The 22,529-nt window shown below is 57.3% G+C and overlaps 1 protein-coding gene across 1 annotated transcript in view; it reads left to right on the forward strand.

Moving 5' to 3' along the window:
- The window catches only part of CROCC2 (ciliary rootlet coiled-coil, rootletin family member 2), a 62,554-nt gene that overhangs the window by 21,641 nt on the left and 18,384 nt on the right, over positions 1–22,529 (forward strand). The window contains exons 12-24 of the mRNA XM_044244360.1: positions 907–1,089; positions 1,544–1,688; positions 2,068–2,214; positions 2,441–2,683; positions 8,157–8,350; positions 10,376–10,503; positions 10,994–11,163; positions 11,711–11,887; positions 13,212–13,325; positions 16,046–16,189; positions 19,607–19,824; positions 20,438–20,597; positions 21,589–21,768. Of these exons, the coding sequence (XP_044100295.1) occupies positions 907–1,089; positions 1,544–1,688; positions 2,068–2,214; positions 2,441–2,683; positions 8,157–8,350; positions 10,376–10,503; positions 10,994–11,163; positions 11,711–11,887; positions 13,212–13,325; positions 16,046–16,189; positions 19,607–19,824; positions 20,438–20,597; positions 21,589–21,768 (2,203 nt within the window). The remainder of the gene's footprint in view (positions 1–906; positions 1,090–1,543; positions 1,689–2,067; positions 2,215–2,440; positions 2,684–8,156; positions 8,351–10,375; positions 10,504–10,993; positions 11,164–11,710; positions 11,888–13,211; positions 13,326–16,045; positions 16,190–19,606; positions 19,825–20,437; positions 20,598–21,588; positions 21,769–22,529) is intronic.

The following is a 22,529-nucleotide window of genomic DNA, read 5'->3' on the forward strand; positions in this document are numbered from 1 at the left end:
GCTCAGCCTGACATGGGGTGTGGCACTGAGTGGTGGAGGAGGAGGGTACCTGGAGGGCCGAAGCTTTCCTCTGACCAGGGGAGGCCTTCCCGGGGACAGACAGGAGCCAAGGTAGGGGAACACAGAGCCTTGCGATGAGCAGGGTGAGGCTGAGGGACCCTCTCCCCATGGAGCAGAGGGCAGTAGGGGCCAGGCGGCTATTAGCAGGGGGCACTGCCTCCTACACCCATGGCTTAGAAGCACTGGTCTGGCTGCTAGGGGGCAAGCTGCAGCAGCCGGACAGGGGGTCCTGCGTGGGTGGGCACCTGAGCGTGTGGGGCAGAGGGACCAGATCCCACAGGCACTGGGGAAAGGGAGGCTTCGGGACTGGGTGCTCCGGGGTCCAGAGCCCGAGGGGGAGCAGCTGAGGTCCAGATTCCTGGCTGAGGGGTGGCATGCTGAGAGGACCCAGGGGTGGGTTAGCCTGTGAGCACAGCTTTGCACAAGGCTGCTACACCTCCAGGGCCCGGGGCTCCTGTGGGACAAGGTGAACAGGGTGCCAGCAGGCGAACAGTCCCTTCCTTCCCGCTGAGCTCTGCAAGGACTAGCTGAACTTGGCCTTTGTGTGGCAGAGAGTTGAGCTCGGCACACACCAGGGAGCAGGACCTTTGAGTGCTTTCAGGGCTCAGAAAAAACCTCCAGGAGGGGACCGGCCTGTCAGAGCCTGAGCTGGTTGGGTCTCTTCTGTCCCCCATCATGCTTCCCCAGCGTGCTGCCCTCAGTGGCCCCCTGGCCTGGCGTTCTCCTGGCCCTGCCATGCTCCTGGGACTCCCCTAAGTTTGACTCTACCTAGGGGATGTCCCTCGGCTCCCCTTCCCCAGATCCAGTCCTGGGGCTGCCCCAACCTTCCGCCTCCCCTGCCACTAGAGAGAAAAGGGCTCTGGAGACTGCGGTGGACGAGATGAGGGGGAAGGCGGCAATTTCAGACGCAGAGAAGCAGAGGCTGGAGGCCCAGACCGAGGAGCTGCAGAGGGGCCTCCTGCTGTGGGCAGAGCGGAAGGAAGAGCTGATGCAGCAGGCCGAGCGGGGCCGCAGGGAGCTAGAGACCAGGTGTGCCGGGCAGAGTGGCTGCCACACCTCTCAGCCTCTGTGTCCCCAGCCACAAAGAGGGCCATGTCCTCACCAGGCTGGGAGTGGGGGCACTTGATGGGACAGCAGCGGCAAAGGGTTCTCCAGATTCCCCCAGGCTGGGCAACCCCTGCTCCAACCTCCCAGCAAGGTCTACTCCCCACCCCCAGGACCAGAGTGCGCTGTGAGTGCACACACACACACACAAACACACACACACACACACTCCTCACCCAGGGCTGTCAAGGTATGGACCAAGACCACCCACCCAGGCCTGAAACAGGACTAATGAGTGTCTGGGCCCTGCAAGGCCGTGCATGCTCCTCTGGGCTCCCTGGGCTCGGAGGGATCTGCAGGTCATCATCCTGCCCATTGTGGCCCCTTCCTTGCCCTGAGGTAACCTCACAGTCTCTGTCCTCTGGTTTCTGGATCGCAGTCAAGGGCGCCTGGAGCAGCTGGAGGAGAAGGTCTCAGGGCTCAGGAAGGAGCTGGTGTCAGCCCAGGAGGCACTGAACTCGGCCCGGCTACAGAGGGATGTTCTGGAGAGCGAGAGGGAGGGCCTGCGCAAAGCCCTGGCACGGGTACCTGCCCTGCCCGATCTCCCCTACTGTCTACGCTGGCCTGCCCCCTCCCACTCACTTGTCTTCTCACCCTCCAGGGCCCTCAGTCCATCATCAGAGTTCCCAAAGCCACCAACAGCCTCCTGGGTCCCCAGCTGGTGGGCGCAGGCCTGTCCTGCCTGGCCACTGGCCACACCTGCCTCTCCGTGCATCTCATGGGGCTACCCCACCACATCTGGCTGCAGCCTGAGGACCCAGGGGGCCAGTGCCCACCTCAGAGGCCTCGCCACCCTGTCCTGCCCAGAGCTCCCTCCCCTCCTGGCACCACAGCTCCGCCTGGGCAGAAGGTCTGCTTGCAGATCTGAAGTCTCATCAGAGTGACTGCGCTGTCCCTCTATAGGCCGAGTCCAGCAGCACTGACCTGGAACTACTTGTGACCCGGCTGAAGTCAGAGGGAGCAGAGCAAAGGGACTCCCTGGCCAGGATGGCAGCCCTGACGGAGGCACTGGCTCACGACAAAGGCAACCTGAGCCACCTGGTCCTGCAGGTGAGAAGCAAGCCCCCCACCCCCTGCCATCACCCTCCTCCCCTTCTCCATTCCTGCCGAGAGAGCAGGGGTCCGGAGAGGAGGCATACTGGGGTACAGGAGACTGCCAGGTCCCGCACAGGCCGGGCAGGGTGCTCAGCCCACAGGACTGAGGGTGCCGGCATATGGAACACATCTGCCTCCCTGCCTGCAACCCCCCTCACCACCCCCACTGCCACCATGGCAGCTGGAGCAGGAACGGGACCAGCTGCGGGAGCAGCAGAAGGCACTGGAGCGGGAGCAGGCCGGAGCGCAGGAGCGGCTGGTACGGGCGGAGCAGCAGCTGGAGCTGATGCAGACGGAGCACGGGGGCCTGCAGCGGGCCTGCGGGCGCCTGGAGCAGCAGCTGGAGCAGCAGTTGGAGCAGCAGCTGGGGCAGGTTGCCCGCTTCCAGCAGCAGAAGGCCCAGCTGCAGGAGCAGGTGGACCAGGTGAGGTGTCTGCCAGGCTCCCGGGCCCCACTCCCACCCAGCAGGGCTGCCCTGCCCGGCTCTCTGGGGCATGGAAGGCCACAGGTCACCTTTTTAAAGCCACACTGGCTCAGGATGGCTGCTGAAGTGCCTTCTGCCACCAAAGCTGACCGCTAACCACTGTGGCCAGACTCAAAGTCTGCTCTGACACCAGCTTCCCGGCGCGGGGGTCGGGGGTTGGTGGGGAGGAGATGGGGGGTGGGATATGCAGAGAATCTGTACGTGGAGCCTGTCCCCCGTGTCCAGGGCCTGTCCTAGGACTCCCTCAGAGGACAGAAAGGCTCTGTCTCGTAACTTCCACACACTTGGGGGTCAGGAGTGTCACTACTTCCTCCTCTGTCCTGTTTCTCCCCTTCCTGGACCTCTCTGTGCTCGCTGTTCTGTCCGCATCTTTGCTCATGCATTCATTCCCCCACTCTCCCCAGACCTCGGCCTTTGGAGGAAGGCAGGCTCTGTGGGGAGTGAACCTGGAGCACTTTGCTTTCCTCCAATCCCAGCCTGTTGCCCCATGTGGAATGCTGGGCCCATAGTCTCAGGCACCTGGGGCCACCAGCTGTCCTGGGTGCTCTGGGACTCAGCTCCGAGTCCTTCTGTCCCTCAGGCTCTGTCCCATCCTTTCCAGCCCGTCTCTTCCCTCCTCCTCCTGTCACTGGAGTGTGATTTGCACTCAGGAGCCACTGTGCAGGTCCACGAGTTGTGACCATTGCATGCACGGCATGGCTGGCACTGAGGAGACGAGGATGGTCTCCCCAGGGCCTCAGGTCCACCCCGCCCCAGGCAGTCTCTGTGCCCCGCACCCCACCCATGCACGGTTTCGCCTGTCTGAGAGCTTCTGGTAAAGGGAGCCACAGAGCTGGGGCCCCGTCTCCGCACAATGTCAGGGGGCGCCATCGCACTTAGTCGTGGTGAGAGCTCGGGACTTTGACTGCCTGGTAACACTTGACATAGAAATAAACCACATTCGCTTTCCCATTTCCTGGCCGCTGGGCATTTGGGCTCTTTGCAGTCTGGGATTTGATGCACAAGGCGGCCATGGACATAGGTGTATGAGTTGCAAACATGTATAGGGAGGGGAATGTGGCCGTTGGGTAGGTGGATGTCAAACCGAGTAAGAAATGGGCCAGTGATTTTCTGAACTGGTTGCATTGCTTTCTCCACTGCCAGCAACGGACCGGTGGGGGGCAAGGCGGGCTTTCAGTGGCTTCGCAGCCTCTTCCACACTTGGCATCACCCATTTCTGCTTTTCAGCTCTTCTGTGTGTGTGTGTTTGAAGTTATATACCATGGTGGTTTGAACTGACATGTCCTAGATAACAGATGATCTGAGCACATGTTCTTATGCTCGCTGGAAGGTTGCATACCGTATTTTGTCAAGTGTCTGTTCAACTTTTGTGCCCGTTCTTACTGGGTGTTTGGTTATGGACATATAAGAACTTTTGATGTATCTTGAATGTGAGTGCCTTGTCAGACAGATGTACCTGGAATAGTTTACTCACCTTTGTGACTTGCCTAGACATTTTCTTACTGTTGTTTTTAACTTTGGTAAAATCTAATTTGCCAAGTTTTAAAAAATGTGTACTTAGCATTTCTTAGGTAATGTCTCAGACACTTTTATGTAGCCCAAGGACAACCAAATGCTCGCCTGTGTCTTCACCCAACTCTTACATACGGGTCTGTGAGCATGGCAATGGTTCTCAAAGTGTGCTCCCTAGGGCAGCAGCAGCAGCACCTGGGAACAAGGTAGAAATGCAGATTCTCAAAATGCCCTGCTCAAAACCGACTGAGCCAGAAACTGCAGGGTGGGCGGCAGAAATCTGGATTGTAAGGAGACTTCCAGGTGATTCTGATGCCCCCAAAATGTGTGAGCCCCGGGAGTGTCATGTAAAGTAAGACCTGCAGTCCGTTATTTTTCATACAAATGTCCAACTGTCCCGGCACCAGTTTTTAACCCACTGAGCCACCCAGGCGCCCCTTCGGCACCAGTTTTTAAAGACTGTCCTTTCTCCCCTGAATTACCTTAGTGACTTGTTGAAAGTAAATTGAACATATGCCTGCACCTAGGGGCACAGATCAGGTTGTTGACCTGTGCAATCTGCTCATTCTTTCCCCCAGACCACACAGTCTTGGTTACTGTACTTCTCAATAAAGCTTGAAATTAAGTAGCGTGGGACCTCCAATCTTATTCTTCTTTTTCTTTTTAAGATTTTACTTACTTATTTGAGAGAGAGAGAGATAGCAAGAGAGAGCACAGCTGGGACAATAGGCAGAGGGAGAGGGAGAAGCAGACCCCCCGCTGAGCAGGGAGCCTGAAGCAGGACCCGATCTCAGGAACCTGGGATCATGACCTAAGCCGAAAGCAGGTGCTTAACCAGCCGAGCCCCCCAGGCACACCTTTACTCTTCTTTTTCAAAATGGCTTTTGACTGTTCTAAATTTTTTACATATCCATGTACATTTCAGAATCAGCTTGCAAATTTCTATCATTCCCCGCTCCCCCCACTCCTGTAAAGCTTGCTAGAACCTCGATTAAGATTGTGCTGACTTTACAGGTCAATTTCAGAAGCCTGGACACCTTCACGACATCACGGTGTCCCTCCGTAAAGGTGTGGTATCTCTCTTAATTCTCTCAGCTGTGTTTTGTGCTTGGTGTAAATGTCTTGCCCACATTTGATTAAATTGATTCTTAAAGTTGATATTGTGAATTGCTTTACTGTTTTAATTTTATTTTCCTACTATTCATTACTAGTGTAGAGAAGTACAGTCTCATCTATGAAATTTGAGTCACGTGACCTCACCAAGTTCACTGGTGAGCTCTAAGGTTTCCGTGTTCATAATCATGGCCTCTGTGAAGAGCAGCAGTTTCCTGTTTCTGGTGTGCACGTGGGTACAACACAGTTCTCCCAGGCCCCTCAGTGGACATTCCAGGTACTGACCAAAGCTTCTACCTTCTGGTGAGCCCTACCTCCAGATTTTGTTTTCCCAATTCTGTTAAGACTGCCCGAAGTTCTATGTGACTTCTCAGTTCCTTGGCTCCCACTTCTCATTCAGATTCATAGTCCGTTGGCCCCATACTTGTTTGGAGTTATTTTATTTTTAGAAAAAAGGAATACCATTTTAAAAACAATACAGAATCTGAGTCTCCCCTCCTCTCTGATATCTTTACCTCCCCAACTGCTTTGGTAGCTTTCAACTCAAGGTTAGGTCTCCCTGGTCTCGTAAGCCTGCTGAAACCATAATTCAAGTCCCCAGCCTTTAGGTAAGGCCTAATTCAAGGATGCAAAGGAGCCTTGAGCTACTTAGGAGCTGGCCAGTACCACGAGGGAGATCTGTGGTACAGTGTTGGGCTCAGCTAGATGGACCCCTGCTTGGGTCTTGACTGCTTTGGCAGCTCTTGGGCCCTCATACAGTTTCTTATGTTGCAGGTACACTGAAAAATTTTCCAGCTGCCCCAGGTGGGAGGGCTGGTCTTCAACCACCTCCTTCACCATTATCAGAAGCAGAAAGTTCTGGTCTCAATGTTTGAAGGATTATTTAATAGGTCATAGAATAATACTAGGATAGCCATTATTGCCATTAGCATTTTGATGAATTCATCCCACTGTCTTCTGACTTTTCTTGTTGCTGCCTGGAAATCAGATGTCAGTCTTCTTGTTGCTCATTTTAAAGTAATGTGTGTTTTCCCCTCTGGTTTTGTTTTTGTCTTTTGTTTTTTGTTTTTTGGGTTTTTTTTAAGATTTTATTTATTTATTTGACAGACAGAGATCACAAGTAGGCAGAGAGACAGGCAGAGAGAGGGGGTTGGCAGGCTCCCTTCTGAGCAGACAACCTGATGTGGGGCTTGATCCCAGGACCTGGGATCATGACCCGAGCCAAAGGCAGAGGCTTTAACCCCCTAAACCACCCAGGTGCCCCTTCCCCTCTGGTTTTAAAAGGTGTCTTTCTTATTTCTGATATTCAGAAACTTTACTATGCTCTGTGTCTGTGATAATTTCTTTGTATTTATCCTATTGGAGGATTATGGTTCATTTTAAATCTGTGGCTTGATGGATTTTACTGGATTTGGGATATTCTTGTGTAATACCTGTTCAAATTCTCCCTCTCCTCTCCTACTGCAACTTCAATTGTACACATGTTGGACCTTCTTATCTTGTCCCATGTGTCTGTCACACTCTTTCCTGTGTTTTTCATCCATTTCTCTCTTCATGATTCAGTCTGAATACATTCTTTTGTCTATCTTCCAGAGGAATAGTCCTCTTTTCTGTCTAAGCTGGCATTGAATCCATATATTTATTAATTTAATTTCAGTCACTGTATTTTAAAATTAAATTGTTTCTAGTTTCTAGTTCTGTTGTGAAATTCCACATCTTGCCATCCATCTTCTCAAACTTTGAATCACAGCTACTTTAAACTCTGTGTCTGACAACTCCAATATCTGAGTACCCAAGAGGCCAGGAAGACATCGGTATTTATTTTATGTTCTTACATGTGTTTTTTTGTTTTCTTTTGTTTTGTTTTTTGCTATATGATCCTATCTCCTGATATGCCTGGTAATGTTGATTAAATGCCAAATATCATGGGTCAAAAACTGTAGAAATAACTTGAGGATCTTGATGACTCTATTCTTCCAGGAAGACTTACTTCTGGTTCTGGCGGGCAGATCACCACAGTCCCTGGTGATAGTGACTCAGACCTGGGCTTCAGCTTGTATGAGGGATGATCTAGTTCTGATTCCATTCCACTACCAGGGTGAGGCCCTGTGTGAGTGCAACTGAAAGTTGGGCTGTTTGTTATGGCCCCTCTGCTATGATGGTTCTGAACTCGAGTTTTTGTTCCCCTGAGGCCATAGTCCCGTCAGAAACTCTCAGTTTTAGAAACTGAGAAATGGAGGCCAATACTTCTAGATGAACAAATTCTGAGGACAGAAGAGATGCCAAGTGGTGGCTTCAGTCCTCTGTGTCCCTTTCTCTAGGTCTCAGTTCCTTCAGTCCCCACTGCCCTGGTAGCTCTCTGAGGCCTTGTACAGATCCCTGTGTCCAATCCTGTCTAGAGTCTTGTGATGTTCTTGATGGAAGTGTTTGTCTACAGCAACCTTGTCCTCTGCCACCTTCTCCTGCCATTGCTGTTTCATGTTTTCTGCTCCCTGGACACTTGTGGGCCAACCAAGGCTACCATTTAGATCAGGGGCAGGCTCTCCCCTGGGAATGCTCAGATCAGGGACTTCTCTGCCTTTGCTTCAGGAGAGGTGGCCCCTCTGCTGTGAAAACACACACGTGCCCTTCTGAGGTCCAGCCTGTCTTCTGTCCACTCTTTTGTCCACTCTCCTCCCCCTCTTCTCCCCCTCTCTTCCTCTGCGCCATTCTGCACAAAATTGCTTCTTTTCTCACCCTTCCCTCACCCTCCCACTTTCTGCCAGACTGTCCCTGCCCTCTCCCCTAGGTCACATGCAAGAAACGGGCCCTGGAAGAGCAGCTGGCCCAGAGCCTGCAGGACCAGGAGGCCCAGATGGACTCTCTGCAGAGGGCCCTGCGAGAGAAGGAGGTTTTGTCTGATGACAGGACCCAGCTGCTGGCCAAACAGGAGGCCTTGGAGAGGCAGGTCCAGCTCACAGCCGAGGAGGCAGCTGACCTCAGGTACCTGGGGTCCTTCCAACAACTGGTGTCCACACAGCCTTATCCTTGAAGGGCCTCCAGTGTGACAGTGAACAGGCACATACTCCAAGACTGTAGATCAGAGCAAGTCTGTCTATGTGGGAGAGAGCGAGAGGCAAGCACAGTGCCTGGATAAGAGGAGCATCTAGAAGTGAATCTAGTGAGAACCCTGGGATAGTCCTCCTGAGTGAAGTGGCTCTACTGGCCAGATTCCAAGTAACCAGAAACCCAGTTCAGACCATCAGAGGGAAAGCATGGGATGTCTTGCTCATGGATCTAAGAAGTTCAGGTACACATGGCTTCAGGCAAGGCTGGATCCAGGTGCTTCCACAGTGCTATCAGGATCCTGTCTCTCCCTGCTCAGTGCTACTTAACTCAGGGAATTTTGCTTTCAGGCAGGCTCAGAGTAAGAGGTGGTAAATGGTCAATGGCCACTCCAGACTCCCTCCTCTAGCAGACATAGTGCCCTTCTCCCCACAAAATCCAAAATCTGTGCCATTGGTCATCATGAACGATTAGATGTTCTGAACCAATCCCAGGAGTTGCAAGGCTCAGGTTGGCAGGATGGAGTCCCATGCCCACCCCTGAAGCCAGGGGCAGTGTTAGCCCCAGGGAACCATGAGGTTGAGACCAAGATGAGCTTCAAAGACCAGCAGGAGTCACTTGCAGAAGGATTGAAACAGGCACTTGGGGGTGAGAACGAGGTGCCTGTTGGCTATTGCCCCATGGGCGGAGCTAGTTCCAAGGTCTCTGTGGAAATTCAAAAGCTGGTGGCTTTCTGACCCCAAACTTGCAGGCTCTCTTGAGAACATCTAAGTATTTTTGTAGAAAGGTTTCCTCTTGGAATTTCAGAATCTGGGGATCACAAGAACCCTTCGAGTCCCAGGTCCTTAAACATCTTCACAGACAAACCTCTTTTGCAAATGAAAGCTGCTAGAGAAATTGGAACAGAAAACTTAACAAAGGCTACTCTGGGTCAGCAGGAGTGGAGATCCCTGCCTGCTGCCCCCTCCCAGGCCACACGGGTACTCAGAAGAGCAGGGGTTAGAGGCCCATCACCTGCCAACATCTTGGGCCTGGATCGCTGGCAGAGGCTGGGCAGAGGCCTCAGGAGCCCAGGATCCCCTCTTCAAGCCCAGCCCTGACCACTGGGCCCAGGGTCCCTGCACCTGCCAACCCAGTGGCCCCCAGACAGAACCCGCTGCTCGTTAAACTGCACTTCACAGTGAGGTGAGCAGTCTGAGCTTCTACTGACAAGGCTGCTGGGGGCTCATCAAGCCACCTGTGCCTGGCACACATGACTCCCAGCAGGCACAGGGTGTGTTTATCGGACAGGCACTGTGGGTTGGAGGGTGTGACCACGGCAGCCTTAACAAGCTCCAGGTGATGCCGACAACCAGCAGGGGTGTGGAGTCCTGCTGTAGCTTGATTCTCCTGCAGTGGGCTGCATGACAGTGACAGAGGACCCCAGGGTTCAAGGTCCTACAGCCCCCACGGCAGGGCCCTGATGATGCGGCAGCCCCACAGACACATTCTCAGTTCGCAGGGTGCTGGGCCACTTGCTGGCCAGAGAGATGGGTGGGGTCTCTGCCTGGCCCCTGCCTGCATCCTGACTGGTATGCCGGGCCTCTGCTCCAGGAGGCTGAGACCCTTGGGGCTTGATCTCACAATCCTGAGCTCATGGCCTGAGCTGAAATCAAGAGTTGGATGCTTAACCGACTGAGCTACCAGTGCCCCTCTACTATTTTTATTGTTCTGAGTTGTTTATTTGCTGCTTGTTTTGTTTTGTTTCACTTAGCTTTTTAATCCATCTGAAAGATTATTTTGTGCAGGGCCTACTTTGGTTCTAGAGATTTAAAATGAATGAGATGTTTATTCTGTTTTTCTTGTGATTTGTGAAACTGGCCTGGCAGGCACTGTCCCACTGTCTCAGAAATGAGCTCTGCACCATCCCTCATCGAAAGGACTGCCTGGGTGACAGGCCTACTGTCTGATGACTTTCTGCAGGGCCGAGAGGGACTCTCTGGAGAACAGCCTCTTTGAGACCCAGCAGCTGTCCAGGCAGCTACAGGCACAGAGGGAACAGCTGGAGGGAGAGGCCCAGAGCATGCGGCTCGCTCAGCAGGCCCTGCAAGGTGCTCCCCGTGGGGGCTCTCTCTAATCTTCTCCCCCTGTCAGAGGATCTCAGTCCCCAGATATGCTGCTTCCACTCCCCAGTACCCCGAAGGGAAGCAGACACAGGCCTGGATCTCACAGGGCTGGACAGTTCCTGCCACTCTTATCTGGGAAGGATGGGCACCCACCCCACCTGCTTCCAGGGATGGGCCCAGACACCAAACTGGTCTATGGCCACAAGATCAGACAGTTGGGTCCCTGCCCCTCCCCTATGCTCCCTGGTCAGCCCACCCTGCCTGGGGTGGCCTGGCCATAGCAAGTACAAGGTGAGAACTTAGGACGCACACAGTGAGGCAGGGAGTGCTTTGTCCCCTGGCTCTGGCAGCCTCCTCAGAGCAGGTGGCTGTCCCTCCATGGGGCTGGCACTCCACAGGGGGTTTGTAAGGGCCACAGAGGTTCCATGTTGTGGGGGCCTCATGGCCAGCCCCTGATGCACCTGTCACTTCACAGTGGAAATGCAGCAGCTGAAAAGTTCCTGGGAGGTCCAGGAGACAAAGCTACAGTGGGACATGGAGAAGCTTCAGCGGCAAGTGGCGCAGCAAGAGCGGGAGGGGCAGCTGGCCCTGGAGAGTCAGGCGCTGGCCCACCATGAGGACCTGGCTCGGCTCCAGAGGGAGAAGGTCTGTTTCTGTTGGGCCACCCAGCTGCCTGGTCACTTCCCTGGGGTCTACCATGTCCTAAAATGCAGCAGACAGCTGGGGGCGGGAGCCTAGGAGACCAGCCAGGAGACAGAGGTGCCCTAGCCATGCCATGGCTAGGGCCAGAGGAGGACTCTTCCAAGTTCAAGTGAGCCTGAGCCACCCAGAGCCTGGGGCCTGTGTGCCAAAGAGACTAGACCTCGTGCAAGCTGACCTGGCTGCAGTCTGAGGGCCAGTAGCTGGAGGGAGGTTTCCCTGCAGGTCATGCTTGATTATACATCTTATGAATGTGGAGGCTCTGGAGGGGCTTATGAACCACTACATAAATGTGGGAGGGCAGAAGGAGGGACTCGGGTCCTGCTTTGGTGTCACCATGTGAGACAAATGTGATATGGCAGGAGTGGCCAACCTCTGGGGATCTTTCCTGCCCTGCTGTCTGTCCCATGAACCAGGTCCCACTTAGGACCTGCTGGTCTCACATGTCCTGATCTATGCAGCCATCACAGCCTATCCCTTTGTGTTGGCCCAGGAGAACCTGAGTCTGTCTCTGACAGAGGAGAAGGAATTGGCAGCTCGCCAGTTGGAACAGGAGAAGAAGCTGGTGGCAAAGAATGCAGCCAAGAGAGAGGCTCTGAAGGATGAGATTCAGAGCCTGAAGCGTGAGAGGGATGAGAGTCTCCTCCAGCTGGAACATGAGATGCAACAGGTGACAGGGGACTATGAGGCAGCAGGAAACATGCACATCCACATCACCATGCCTTCTCTCAACCAGCAAGAGGGCTATGAGGGCAACCTTTCTAGGTCACTGCTATTGCAACTATGGTCTTCCACAGAAGTTCTGGTGGACAGACATCCACCCCCCTGCTCATCCATCCAGCAACCCATCCATCCACCCACCCACCCATCAATCCATCCTTCCATCCACCCATCCGTCATCAATACACCCATCCACTCACTCATCCACCCTTCTACCCATCAATCCTTCCACACACCCATCATCTATCCATCCATCCATCCATCCACTAATCCATCCACCCACTAATCTGTTCACTCATCCACACACCAATCCATCTATCCATTCACCCACCAATCCATGCATGCATCCACCCATCCACCTATCAATCCATCCACCCATCCACCCACCCATCATCCATCCATCCACCCATCCATCCACTAATTCATCCACCCATCCACCCACCAATCTATCCACCCATCAATCCATCCATCCACCCACCCACCCATCCACCTCTCTACCCATCGATCAATCCATGCATCCATGCATCCATCCACCCACCCACCCATCCATCCATTCATCCACCAATTCATCTATCCATCCACCCATCAATCCATCCATCCACCCACCAATCCATGCATCCATGCATCCATCTACCCATCCATCTACCAATCCATCCACCCATCTATCCATCCATGTACTTTACTGTCCCTCCATTTATCTGTCCATCATCCATCCATTCACCTGACTTGCCATCCTTCTATCTATACACCCAGCTGATGTCCCACATACATGGCCATCTATCCACATGCCTAATTTTCCATTCACACACCTAACCGCACATCTATCCATCAATTTGCTTAAATACCCATCGAACTATCCTTGCACCCAACTATCCACCCATACATTCATATGGCCGTCCATCTATCTGACCACTCACTTGACCATCTATCTATCTATCACATCCTTCCTTCTATCCACATACTCATCTGTCCATCCATATCCACCATCCATCTCTGTGTCTGATCATCCATCCACCTGATCAGTCAGCCAGTGTGTGGAGAGCTGACTGAGCAGAGGCACAGAGGTTGGGCCATGTTACACAGAGCGAAAAGGCCCCATCGACTCCACTCAGGACAAGGGATGCCTCTGGGGTGATGCTCCTCCCCAAGCAGGGGTGTGCGATCAGGAACACACCACATCCTGGCAGAGGCTTTACCACCCACTCTTCTGCTGCAGCCTCTCCTTAAAGAGGCCTCTGAGCCTCACAAGCACCGTGTCCCCCAAATCCCTCTAGGCCCTGTCCCTGAAAGAAGAAGAGGGGAGGCTACTGAGGGAAGAGCTCTTCAGGTCCACGCAGGAGCTGGAGCAGGTGCGGCAGGAGGCCCAGAGCCGGCATGAACAAGCCGAGGTGAGCCCTGGGGGCCCAGGCAAGACCCTGAGCACCCAGCCTGGCGGGCACAGAGGGATCCCCAGATGTACCCTCTTCCTGCTTGGTCCCGGGGACACAGCCCCTTCCATCCTGGCCCCCTGAGCCTGAATGTCCCCCGGGAAATATCCAGGTCTCCTTCTGGGAGGAAACACTGTCTTAATGGTAAGGAAAGACCAAAAGAACCAAAGCTGGAGGTGGGTGGGGGCTGTGAGACTCGGTCCCTGCTCCCCAGCAGCAGGCTTGGCCAGGAAGAAGCCAGAGAGAGGAGGGCCTGGGGCCACAGGCAAGCCAGCAACAGAGAAGGGCGGAACCCAGACCTGGGCCCCAACCAGCCCCACAGACATCCAGCTCTGCCCGTCTGTGCACCCGAGCTGCCCTTGGAATGGAACTGCAGTAAACAAGTGTGAGGCCTCTGGGGCCTGCTTGTTAGATGCCTCCGAAGGAGAAACCCAACCTGGGAAGTCCAGCACTGTGCCTGAGGCAGACCTTCACTGGGAAGGACGCCCACAGAGAGTTCCAAGCTGAGCCAGAAGAGAGGCATCCCTGAGGGATGAGGTGTGGGAGAGACCCCGTAGGGACTGGCCCACCACTGCATTGACGCTGCCTCGGGCAACCAACTGGGTCACCTGGGACCCCGGACTCCACCTGGAGCCCATGTCAGGGGTCAGGGCAGGCAGCAGCAACTAGGACTTGGAGTGGGGGCCATGACCTTGGGGGCCCTGTGCCTCCACCCCATGGGTGGGACACCCACAGCTGTGTGCCATGGGGGGGCCTCCGCCAGAGTGTCTCTTCACTCTCCTCCCCTCACCCCATGGTTGCCTGACATGGTCACTCGGAGAAGAGCTGCCTGGAGGGGCTCCTGGCACCCAGGAAAGTCCTATCCAGGAGCCTCCCTCCCTGAAGCCCCTGCCATGCTGGGAGGAGTGGAGGCCCTCCTTCCTCCGATCCCCACTGAGGTGCCCCCAGTCCCATCCATGGTCAGGGAACCAGGAATGCCCCCCAGACTCCGGGAATTCACACCCCAACTCAGAGAGGGCTGGCTCAGGAGGATTCCCTCATGCTGGCTCCAAGTCTCTGGCTGGACTGGGGATGGCCCGCCAGCCAGCAGGGACCTTGTTAGGGGTCCTTTTGGCACCTTGGCCTGGAAAATTAAAACCCACTGAGGACTGAGAGAGGAGGGTTGCCAGCTGAAGGAAGCCGGCTGTGGGGTCAGAAATCACCACTGGTGGGTGGAGGGGCTGGCTGGAAGTATGCAGTCACTCACAACCCTCCCAGGGCTTCGAGGGGAGACCTGTCCTGGGGACACAGCCAGACCCAGCCACACAAGGTGATACCTGTCAGGGGGGAGGGACAGCAGGAGCCCGGGGCGGAGGAGGCCCCAAAGGAGGCTTCCTTCCCCAGGAAGCCTGATGGAGCCCCAGCCCACCAGGACCACCGAGTCCTGGCAGGGGGAGTGGGGAGGCCTCTTAGAGAAGCAGCACAGGGCCAGTAGCATGGGCACCTGCACCTACTGGAACAGGAAGTCAGCTCCATCCCCTACCCTGGAGGCCCAGACCACCCTGGGAACAGGCAGGAGGGAGGAAGTCATCCTGGCAGGGAAGCAGGTAGGCCTCAGGGTAAGTAGGCAAGCAGGTGTTGTCCTTACTCGAGGACAAGGAAAGCTTCAAGCACGGCTGCGGAGCCTGGGGCCCAGAGGCCCCTCACTGCCTCCACGTGCCCACCAGTGAGCGCTGGACAGGACCCTCCTGAGACCTGAGGCCCCAGGAAGGCAGATTTGGAGCGAGCTAAGTCCCAGAGGGATATTCGGGCCGCCTGAGTGGGCTGCATGATCTCTACGGGAGTGGTCCAGCAGCCACTTTCCGGATGCATCTGTGGTGACTACATGTTTAGGCTGACAGTGACATGGGTATCCCCTAAGGCCCCCACCTATGTGAAAGTTCAGGAAACCAAGGCTGAAGGGCCCCTGTGTTCACCCAGACTCAGGGACAGGGCCTCCCCCTTCCCCACCACTGCCATGTCTTCTGAGCTGGGGTCTGCCTTTCTGGCCCTACACTGGCAGGCAGGGTCCCACAGAGTAGGACTAGAGGCCCTTTGTCTGGGAAAGGCGAGCCCCCTGCACTGACCACAGAGGATGCCCCAGCCATGGGGCCGTGGGACCCGGGGGGCTTCTCCCATGCCCGGCCAGCCAGCCAGGGTGGAGGTCCTGAGCTCCTGGGCATGAACGCTGAGCCTACTGCCAGCCCCAGGCCTCCTGAAGCTGGTGATATTTGAGGGCAGGGCCCTCTCGCTGCCAAATGGCTGTTCTTGGCCCCTCAGCAGGGTGGGCCCAACAACAGCATTTTAGGGATGAGAGAGGTCAGTGCTTGAGTCCCTGACTGGGCCACTGCAGCTGACCCTGCCCAGGCCTTGGGCTGGAGACCCCAGAGGAAAGACGTGGGTGGCAGGATCAACCCCTCCCTGTGGGGAGACCCCCTGGGGCTTCCTCACCCTGTCCCCTGGGTACCTGAGATCGGGAGCATTGGCAACTGTTGGCGTGAGGACATTGACCTGGAGTCCCTGGCCAGGCTCTGGTCCCCAGCCACCTGGGACGGCCTGTGTGAGGACAGCGTCTGGCTGCCCGCATGGGCTTCAGCTGACCACCAGCTGCCCAAACCTCGGGCTGCCCGTGGATGCCGTGGCCAGCTTGCTGCTCCCTCCAGGCCACCGTCAGTGCCACGACAGCGGAGCTGAAGGCCCTGCAAGCCCAGTTTGAGGATGCCATCTCTGCCCATCAGAGAGAGGCCACGGCGTTGGGCGAGAGTCTTCGGGAGATGGCAGCAGAGCGAAGCAACGCCAGGAGAGAAGTGAGGGGGTGTCAGCGGGGAGGGGCAGAGGCAGTTCTAGGAGAGCCGGGATGCCGGGAGTGGGGAGAGAAGGCCTTCCCGGCAGGCAGGTGTGACCCAGAGAGCAGGGAGGGGAAAGCTGGACCCTCGGCCCAGAGACCCCTCCATCCTACCAGCCCTGGGAAGAGCCTTGGCGAGGTGGTGCTGGCCAGGCCCCGCCGACAGGCGGCATGGGGTATATACCCCATGGGACTGGATATCAGGTGGGGTGATGCTGCCTGGGGGTGACTGGGGTGGAGGGGCAGAAGTGTGGGGGTTTTGTGGGGTTTCCAGGGGCGGCCATGCATGGACCTGGCCAAGGAGTCGAGGTCAACACAAGGCCCCCAGGAGCCACGTGACAGTGTCCTGTGGTGGGGAGAGTCCTGGGCAAGGCAGGCCAAGCTTCAACACAGCAGGCAAGCAAATTGGGGAGGTGTTTCTGAGGGAGCTGTGACAGGACCTGGGGAGCCTGGAAGAGGGGAGGGCAGGAGGGCACAGGGATTTGGGCAGGGGGAGGGTAAGCTATAGCCCAGGTGGGGCCGTGGGAGGGTAGGGTTTGTGCTCTCTCTGGGCAAGGAGCCAAGGCCGCAGGCAGCAAGCACGCTGACTGGGAGCTCAGGGGAGCACAAGCTCGGACCAAGCAGCAGAAAGGAAAGGGGCTCCTCAGCCCTCCCCCAGCCCCCCAGGGGCAGGCCCCAGCAGTAGAGGGAGGGGGAGGGAGAGAGCATGATTTAACATGACAGGCTGTTTACTTTGGCCCCCAAAGAGAAAGGTCTCCTTTCAACAGATTTCAAAGTCAGGCCCGGTCAGCGACCACACGGGGAAGCAAAATGAGATTTTAAAACTAGGGGCTGCAGGGGAGGGCTTGGAGACTGGGGGCACATTTGTTCTGGAGAAGTGAAAGAAGAAAGCACAGGCCTCCTGAGAAGTTTGGGTTCCCAGAGAGGGGGCCCCCAGAAAGGAGAGGGAACCCCAGAAAAGAGAGAAAAGCCCCAGAAAGAGAAAGAGCCCCCAGGAAGGAAAGGGAACCCCAGAATGAGAGGGGCCCCCAGAAAGGAAAGGGGCCCCCAGTAAAGAAAAGGGCCCCTTAGAAGGGAGTGGAGGAGCAGGAGGCTGAGGCGAGGGGGCAGGAGCAACAAGCCAGGGAGCAGCGGCCCCGAAGAGCCTCCCAGGCGCCAGGCTGGCCCAGTTGCCATGGAAACCATAACGTTTCCACAGCCTTTAAACTGAAGGACGGTCCAGGCTTCTCAGGGCCCTGCCTAGAGCCCCACACGCGTGTGTGTGCACACACATGTGAATACACAGCACGGTTTGTACTTACGCATACCCCCAGGCACACACGGGCACACACATGACAATACGTACGTGCATATACACGTGCACTCATGTGCGGACACAACCCTTCCAGGGAAACACATAAGGACACCGCAGAGCTCACACAAATGTGCAACGAGCCGCACACGCTACCACGCACGCCTACACGCACCCGTCACGCACGTGGACCTAGGCACGCACGTTCACACACGTGTGCAGAGGCACAGGCCTCACCCTCACCCGTGCTGCGTCCATACACGTGTGTGCACAGAGCGCACATGCGTGTGCTCACACACATACACAGGCCTGATCCCCATCACAGCCCCTCCCCTGCTTTCCCTCTGGCCGGGCAGAGTCCTGGAGCCCCCTCCCTGCAGGAGGTTTCAAAAGACGCTGTTTATACGATTTCTAGTAAAGAAATAATTATTATAATCACATTAAGTGATTTGACTGTAAAACTCCCGTCCGAGGCCGCTGTTCTCATGAGGGGGGCAGGCGGGCGCGCAAGGGGAGGGACCCTTCTCCTGCTTTGTTGTGCTTGTTTTCATCTCCTCGCCCTGGGAAATGAAAACAGTTTCTCGTAAGATGGATAGGGCCTTTCGCTGGTCCTTGACCTTCCTGGTGGATTTTTGCTGAGCTCTGCGGAAACCGCTCCACACGGTTGTGGCTCCCATATGTGGGGGTGGAGGGGGAGCAGAGGAGGGGCTCAGGCCCTTCCCCAAAACAGAACAACAATAACCGCGAATGGACACAGGAGCCAGGCTGGCCGGGGGCCTGGGCAATGTCCCGCTGGAACAGCCAGCAAAGCGGGGTTTGCATTTGGCAGACCAGTGCCTTGACATTGCTCAGAATTCTTGTGGCTTCCCTTCTCTCGGCTCGCTGCCGGCCTCGTCCACCTCCTCCTCAGGGCCAGCCCGGCCTGCACGGAGCACTCTCTAGAGGGTCCTGCCCAGGGCTGGAGCCGCAGGCCAGAGAGGCAGGAGACAAGAAGTCCTGGCCCAACCTGGCGATCTCTGACCCCATGGCCCACGTGCTGAAGGGTGGACTGGCCCTTCCCAGGGTCTTCACTCTCCTCCAGGACCCCCTCCAGGGCTTGGGGGAGGGCGTGGTGCTGACATGAGGCACCCCGTGTCCCAGAGCAGCATGAAAGCAGCTCCCGGCCCTACCAAGCTCTGGCCTCACATAGAACACCACAATCAGCAGGCCCTGCCTAGAAGCCCCAGGAGGGTGTGGAGGGTCCTGGTGTGGGGAGGACAGTGCGATGGGGGTCCCCTTCTGGGCCTGGAACGGGTCTGACAGGGACAGGGGACAAAGACTCACACCCACAGCGTCTCCCAATCCTTGGGTCTGCTTGCAGAAGCTAGAGTCTGGGCGGCTGAGCCCTGAGACTGGGGTGGCTGTGTGGCACATGGCTCCCGCTGGCCCCAGAGCCCGCCCACCTGCAGCCCTGCCGCCCCCCACCCCTTGCATTTAGGGTGTCCGTGTTTCTGTGGGGCACTATGCATAGAGCACTCATGCGACGGACAGTACCTGCTGCCCATGTCGTTGGACAGCCTGGCCCCAGAGGACCTTCTAAGGGCCACTACCCAGAGACCCAGCCTCCCCCGGCCTCCTGTAAGATAGGGAAATGACAGCCGAGGGGGAGGGTGTGCCCACAACCATGCAGGGATCGGGAGCCCAGGCCCCTGGCCCTGCTGCCCACATTGGGGTGGACAGTGGCCCTATGCCACACCATCACTGAAGGGGACAGCAGGTGGGGCAGGCCATCAAGCAGGCTACCGGACCTGGATGTGGGAGGATGTGTGGGCTGACCAGTGACCAGCATCCCTGGAGCCCAGGGAGGCGGCGGGGCAACACCAAGGCCAGGAGGGTCAGAGAGTCACCTCCCGCAGGGCTCAGGGATCAGCCCTCGTGAACCACCCCGTGGCCTCACGGCATTAGGTGAGGTGACCCCCCGGGTGGGCAAATCCAGGTCATCTGCTTCTCCTTTAAGCCCTTGGAAACACAAGGCCAGAGCCTGGCCCCTAGCCCCTAGCCCCTGCTGCCTGCCCCCAGCGGGCCGTACAGCCCGTGCTCCTCCCTTAGGCTGAGAGGCTGCAGGCCCAGCTGGACGAGGCCAGGGAGGGGCTGGCTGCGCTGCGCCAGGAGCTTCGGGACAGCGAGGAGAGCCGGGAGGGACTTCGCAGGGAGGTCCTGGAGGCCCAGCGGGCCCTGGGAGATGAGGCCCGCGAGAAGGACGTGCTGCAGCGCTCCAATGCTGAGCTGCGGGCCACCATATGCAGGGCTGAGAAGGAGAAAGCCAGGTACCTCCCCTTGGAGCCTGCGCGGCCCTAAGGCTCATCCTGGGGACAAAGGATGTGGGATGTGGGACCATCTCCCGATCTCCTGTGGGCCAGATGGTGGTGGAGTGGACTCACTGAGCCGACCAAGGTGCCAGCTGCCTGTCTGAAGGGCTGACTCCTGGGGAGGGGAAGGCCGAGATACCAACACAGCGGTCCTGCCCTCGATGCCAGACAGGTCCCATGTGGCCAGCAGGAGATGGCCAAGGGCTGGAGAGCAGACTGAGGCTAAGGGGCCTGGTCTGGGGCTCTGGGGACAGCGAGGCTGGCACCGCAGCCCTCGCAGGGGGGTGGCAGAGGTGTGGGGCTGCTGCTGGACATTGTGTCTCTGGGAGTGTGGCTGGAGAGAGGAGCATCGCAGGGGGAGGGTCCGGAGACATGGAAAGGGGCAGAGCCAGTTGGGCATTCAGCCCTTATCTACCCCAAAGGTGATAGGGAGGCAGCCCCAAGGAGGCTGGGCCCTGGGACCGTGGAGAAACAAGCCACAGGAGAGGCATCAGGCCAGAGTGGGGTGGGTGACAAGAAATCTCTGTGCGGGATGCAATGCGGGAGCCCCTGCCTGTGACCCATGGCTCAGTTTCCAGAGGTCCAAAGAGGAAGGGGAGCAGAAGGTGCTGGTCCTGGAGGAGGCCCGGGCCGTGGCCCAGAAGGAGGCCTGTGAGCTGCGGGCCAGTCTGAGGGAGGTGGAGCAGGCCCAGGCAGATGCACACCGGGAACTCCAGGAGCTGGGCAGACAGGTGAGGGCCACCATCCCGCAGCCCTGTGACCACAGAGGTGTCCCCACCCCCACCCCCAGGCCCCAGGGCACGCACTCACTGGAGCAGGGGCTCCAGGACAGGCCTTTGCTTCCTGTGGCTCTGGAATATTCTGCCCCCATGCTGGAAGCCGCCTGCCAAAGGGCCCTACTGAGACCCATGGGGCTCCTGGTTTCGTGTGCCCCAGGGGGTACGGAACTAATGGCTGAGAACAAGCACTTGGACGCTCATGGACCCTACAGATCAGGAACTCAGCCAGGGCGCAGAGGGCACGTGCCAAGAACACTCCACAGTGGGGCCTTGCGGGCAGGGCCCAGCTGGCCTGCAGCAACAGACTCATGGGCCCCACTGCCAGGCTGGTTGTCAGCTGGGGCGTCCCCCAGGCTCTCCCATGGCTTCTTCCCTGCATGGCCACCTTGGGCTCAGAAAGCAGCTGTGCTATTTCATCTATCCACCTCGGCTTCCAAAGTCAAGAGCCACTTGTGCTGAGTTCATGGTGGGGCGGGGCGGGGGGGGGGTGGCCCACAATGGCTCAGACAAGAGCCCAAGATGCCCCTTGAGGCTGGAGCCCTTTTCAAGCCTCTGCAGCCCTGTCAGACTTCCTGAGACTTGGAGCAGGTCATGAGATGCCCTGTGCTCCCTCCAGACTAAGCATCTCCTTCACTTCCCTCCTTCCACCCCCACAGTCCTCCTGTAAGGTAGGTTCTAGTACCTTCCTTTTCATGTGAGCCCACGGAGGCTTGGAGAGGTAGTGGAACGAGGCTCTCTGTGAGTGAGAGCCGGTGAGGAGACCAGAGCAGCACCCCTGACACCGACCCCAGCCCACTCCCGCCCACACGGTGTCCTGGCTCCGAGGGCACCCCACCACCGACACCTAGAGTGTGGGCACTGCATCAAAGGAAGGTGATGCCCCAGAACATGTGAGCAGAGGCAGGGGTCCAGGAGGCCCTGGCAACCCCATGCTCACTCACAGGTGAGCATGCTGGAGGCTGAGAACCGGAGAAAGAGCCAAGAGGTGATCCAACTGCAGGTCCGGGGCGCACAGGGCGCCCAACAGCAGCAGCAGCAGCAGCAACAGAGTCAGCAGGAGGTGCTGCAGATGCAGAGGCTGGCCACGGAGGCTGAGGCAGCCCACGATGGTGCCCGAAGGGAGGTAGGAGAGCTGAGCAGCTGGCAGAGGAGGCACCAGTGCTGCCTGAAGGGCTGGGGTCCAGGGCCACCCGGCCTGGTTCTTGCCCACGTGCACGCCCTGGGTCCACATGCTCATCTGTCGCACTTCCCAGCGAGGCTGGATGCAGCCAGGGTGGAGGGACAGGGGCTCTGACTGACCCAACACCATGGAAATGGTGACCCCTGCATCTCCTAGCATTCTTGTGTTTTAGAAAGGAACAGCCTCACCCAGGTGACAGGAGCATTCTGAGCTGGAAGACAGTCAGGGACCCCTAAAATGTCCATTTCTTAAAAAGCCTCAGGATTCAGAGCATACACCCATACCCACACCTGCCCACGTGTGTCCCCCCGGCCCTGACCATGTGCTCACATGCACACACTCTCCCACCTGCTCCCTCCCTGCAGGCCTGTGTCCTCCTGCCCCTACAGCAGCTGGAAAGGCCCTCTGTCCAGGCCTGGCTCTGGGTGCTGCCGGAGGCCAGGTGGCCCCGTACCTACGCCTGCTCACAGCCTGGCCTGCCCAGGATCCCCCAGTTCAGACCCAGAGTCATGCAGACAGTGGCTTCATTGACCAGAAAACATGGACTCCCTTCCCACGACCTGTGTGACCATGATGTGACCTGTAGCTCCTCACCTCCACCGGGGAATGGAGTTGTTGGCACTGTGGCCACCCAGATAGGAAACAAGACAAGGCCCCGCCCTGCCCCCGGCCCAGGCCTCCACTTACAGTCTGGTGCAGGCTCT

Source organism: Neovison vison, chromosome 3 (assembly GCF_020171115.1).
Source record: "Neovison vison isolate M4711 chromosome 3, ASM_NN_V1, whole genome shotgun sequence".
In the NCBI taxonomy this organism is placed as follows: domain Eukaryota; kingdom Metazoa; phylum Chordata; class Mammalia; order Carnivora; family Mustelidae; genus Neogale; species Neogale vison.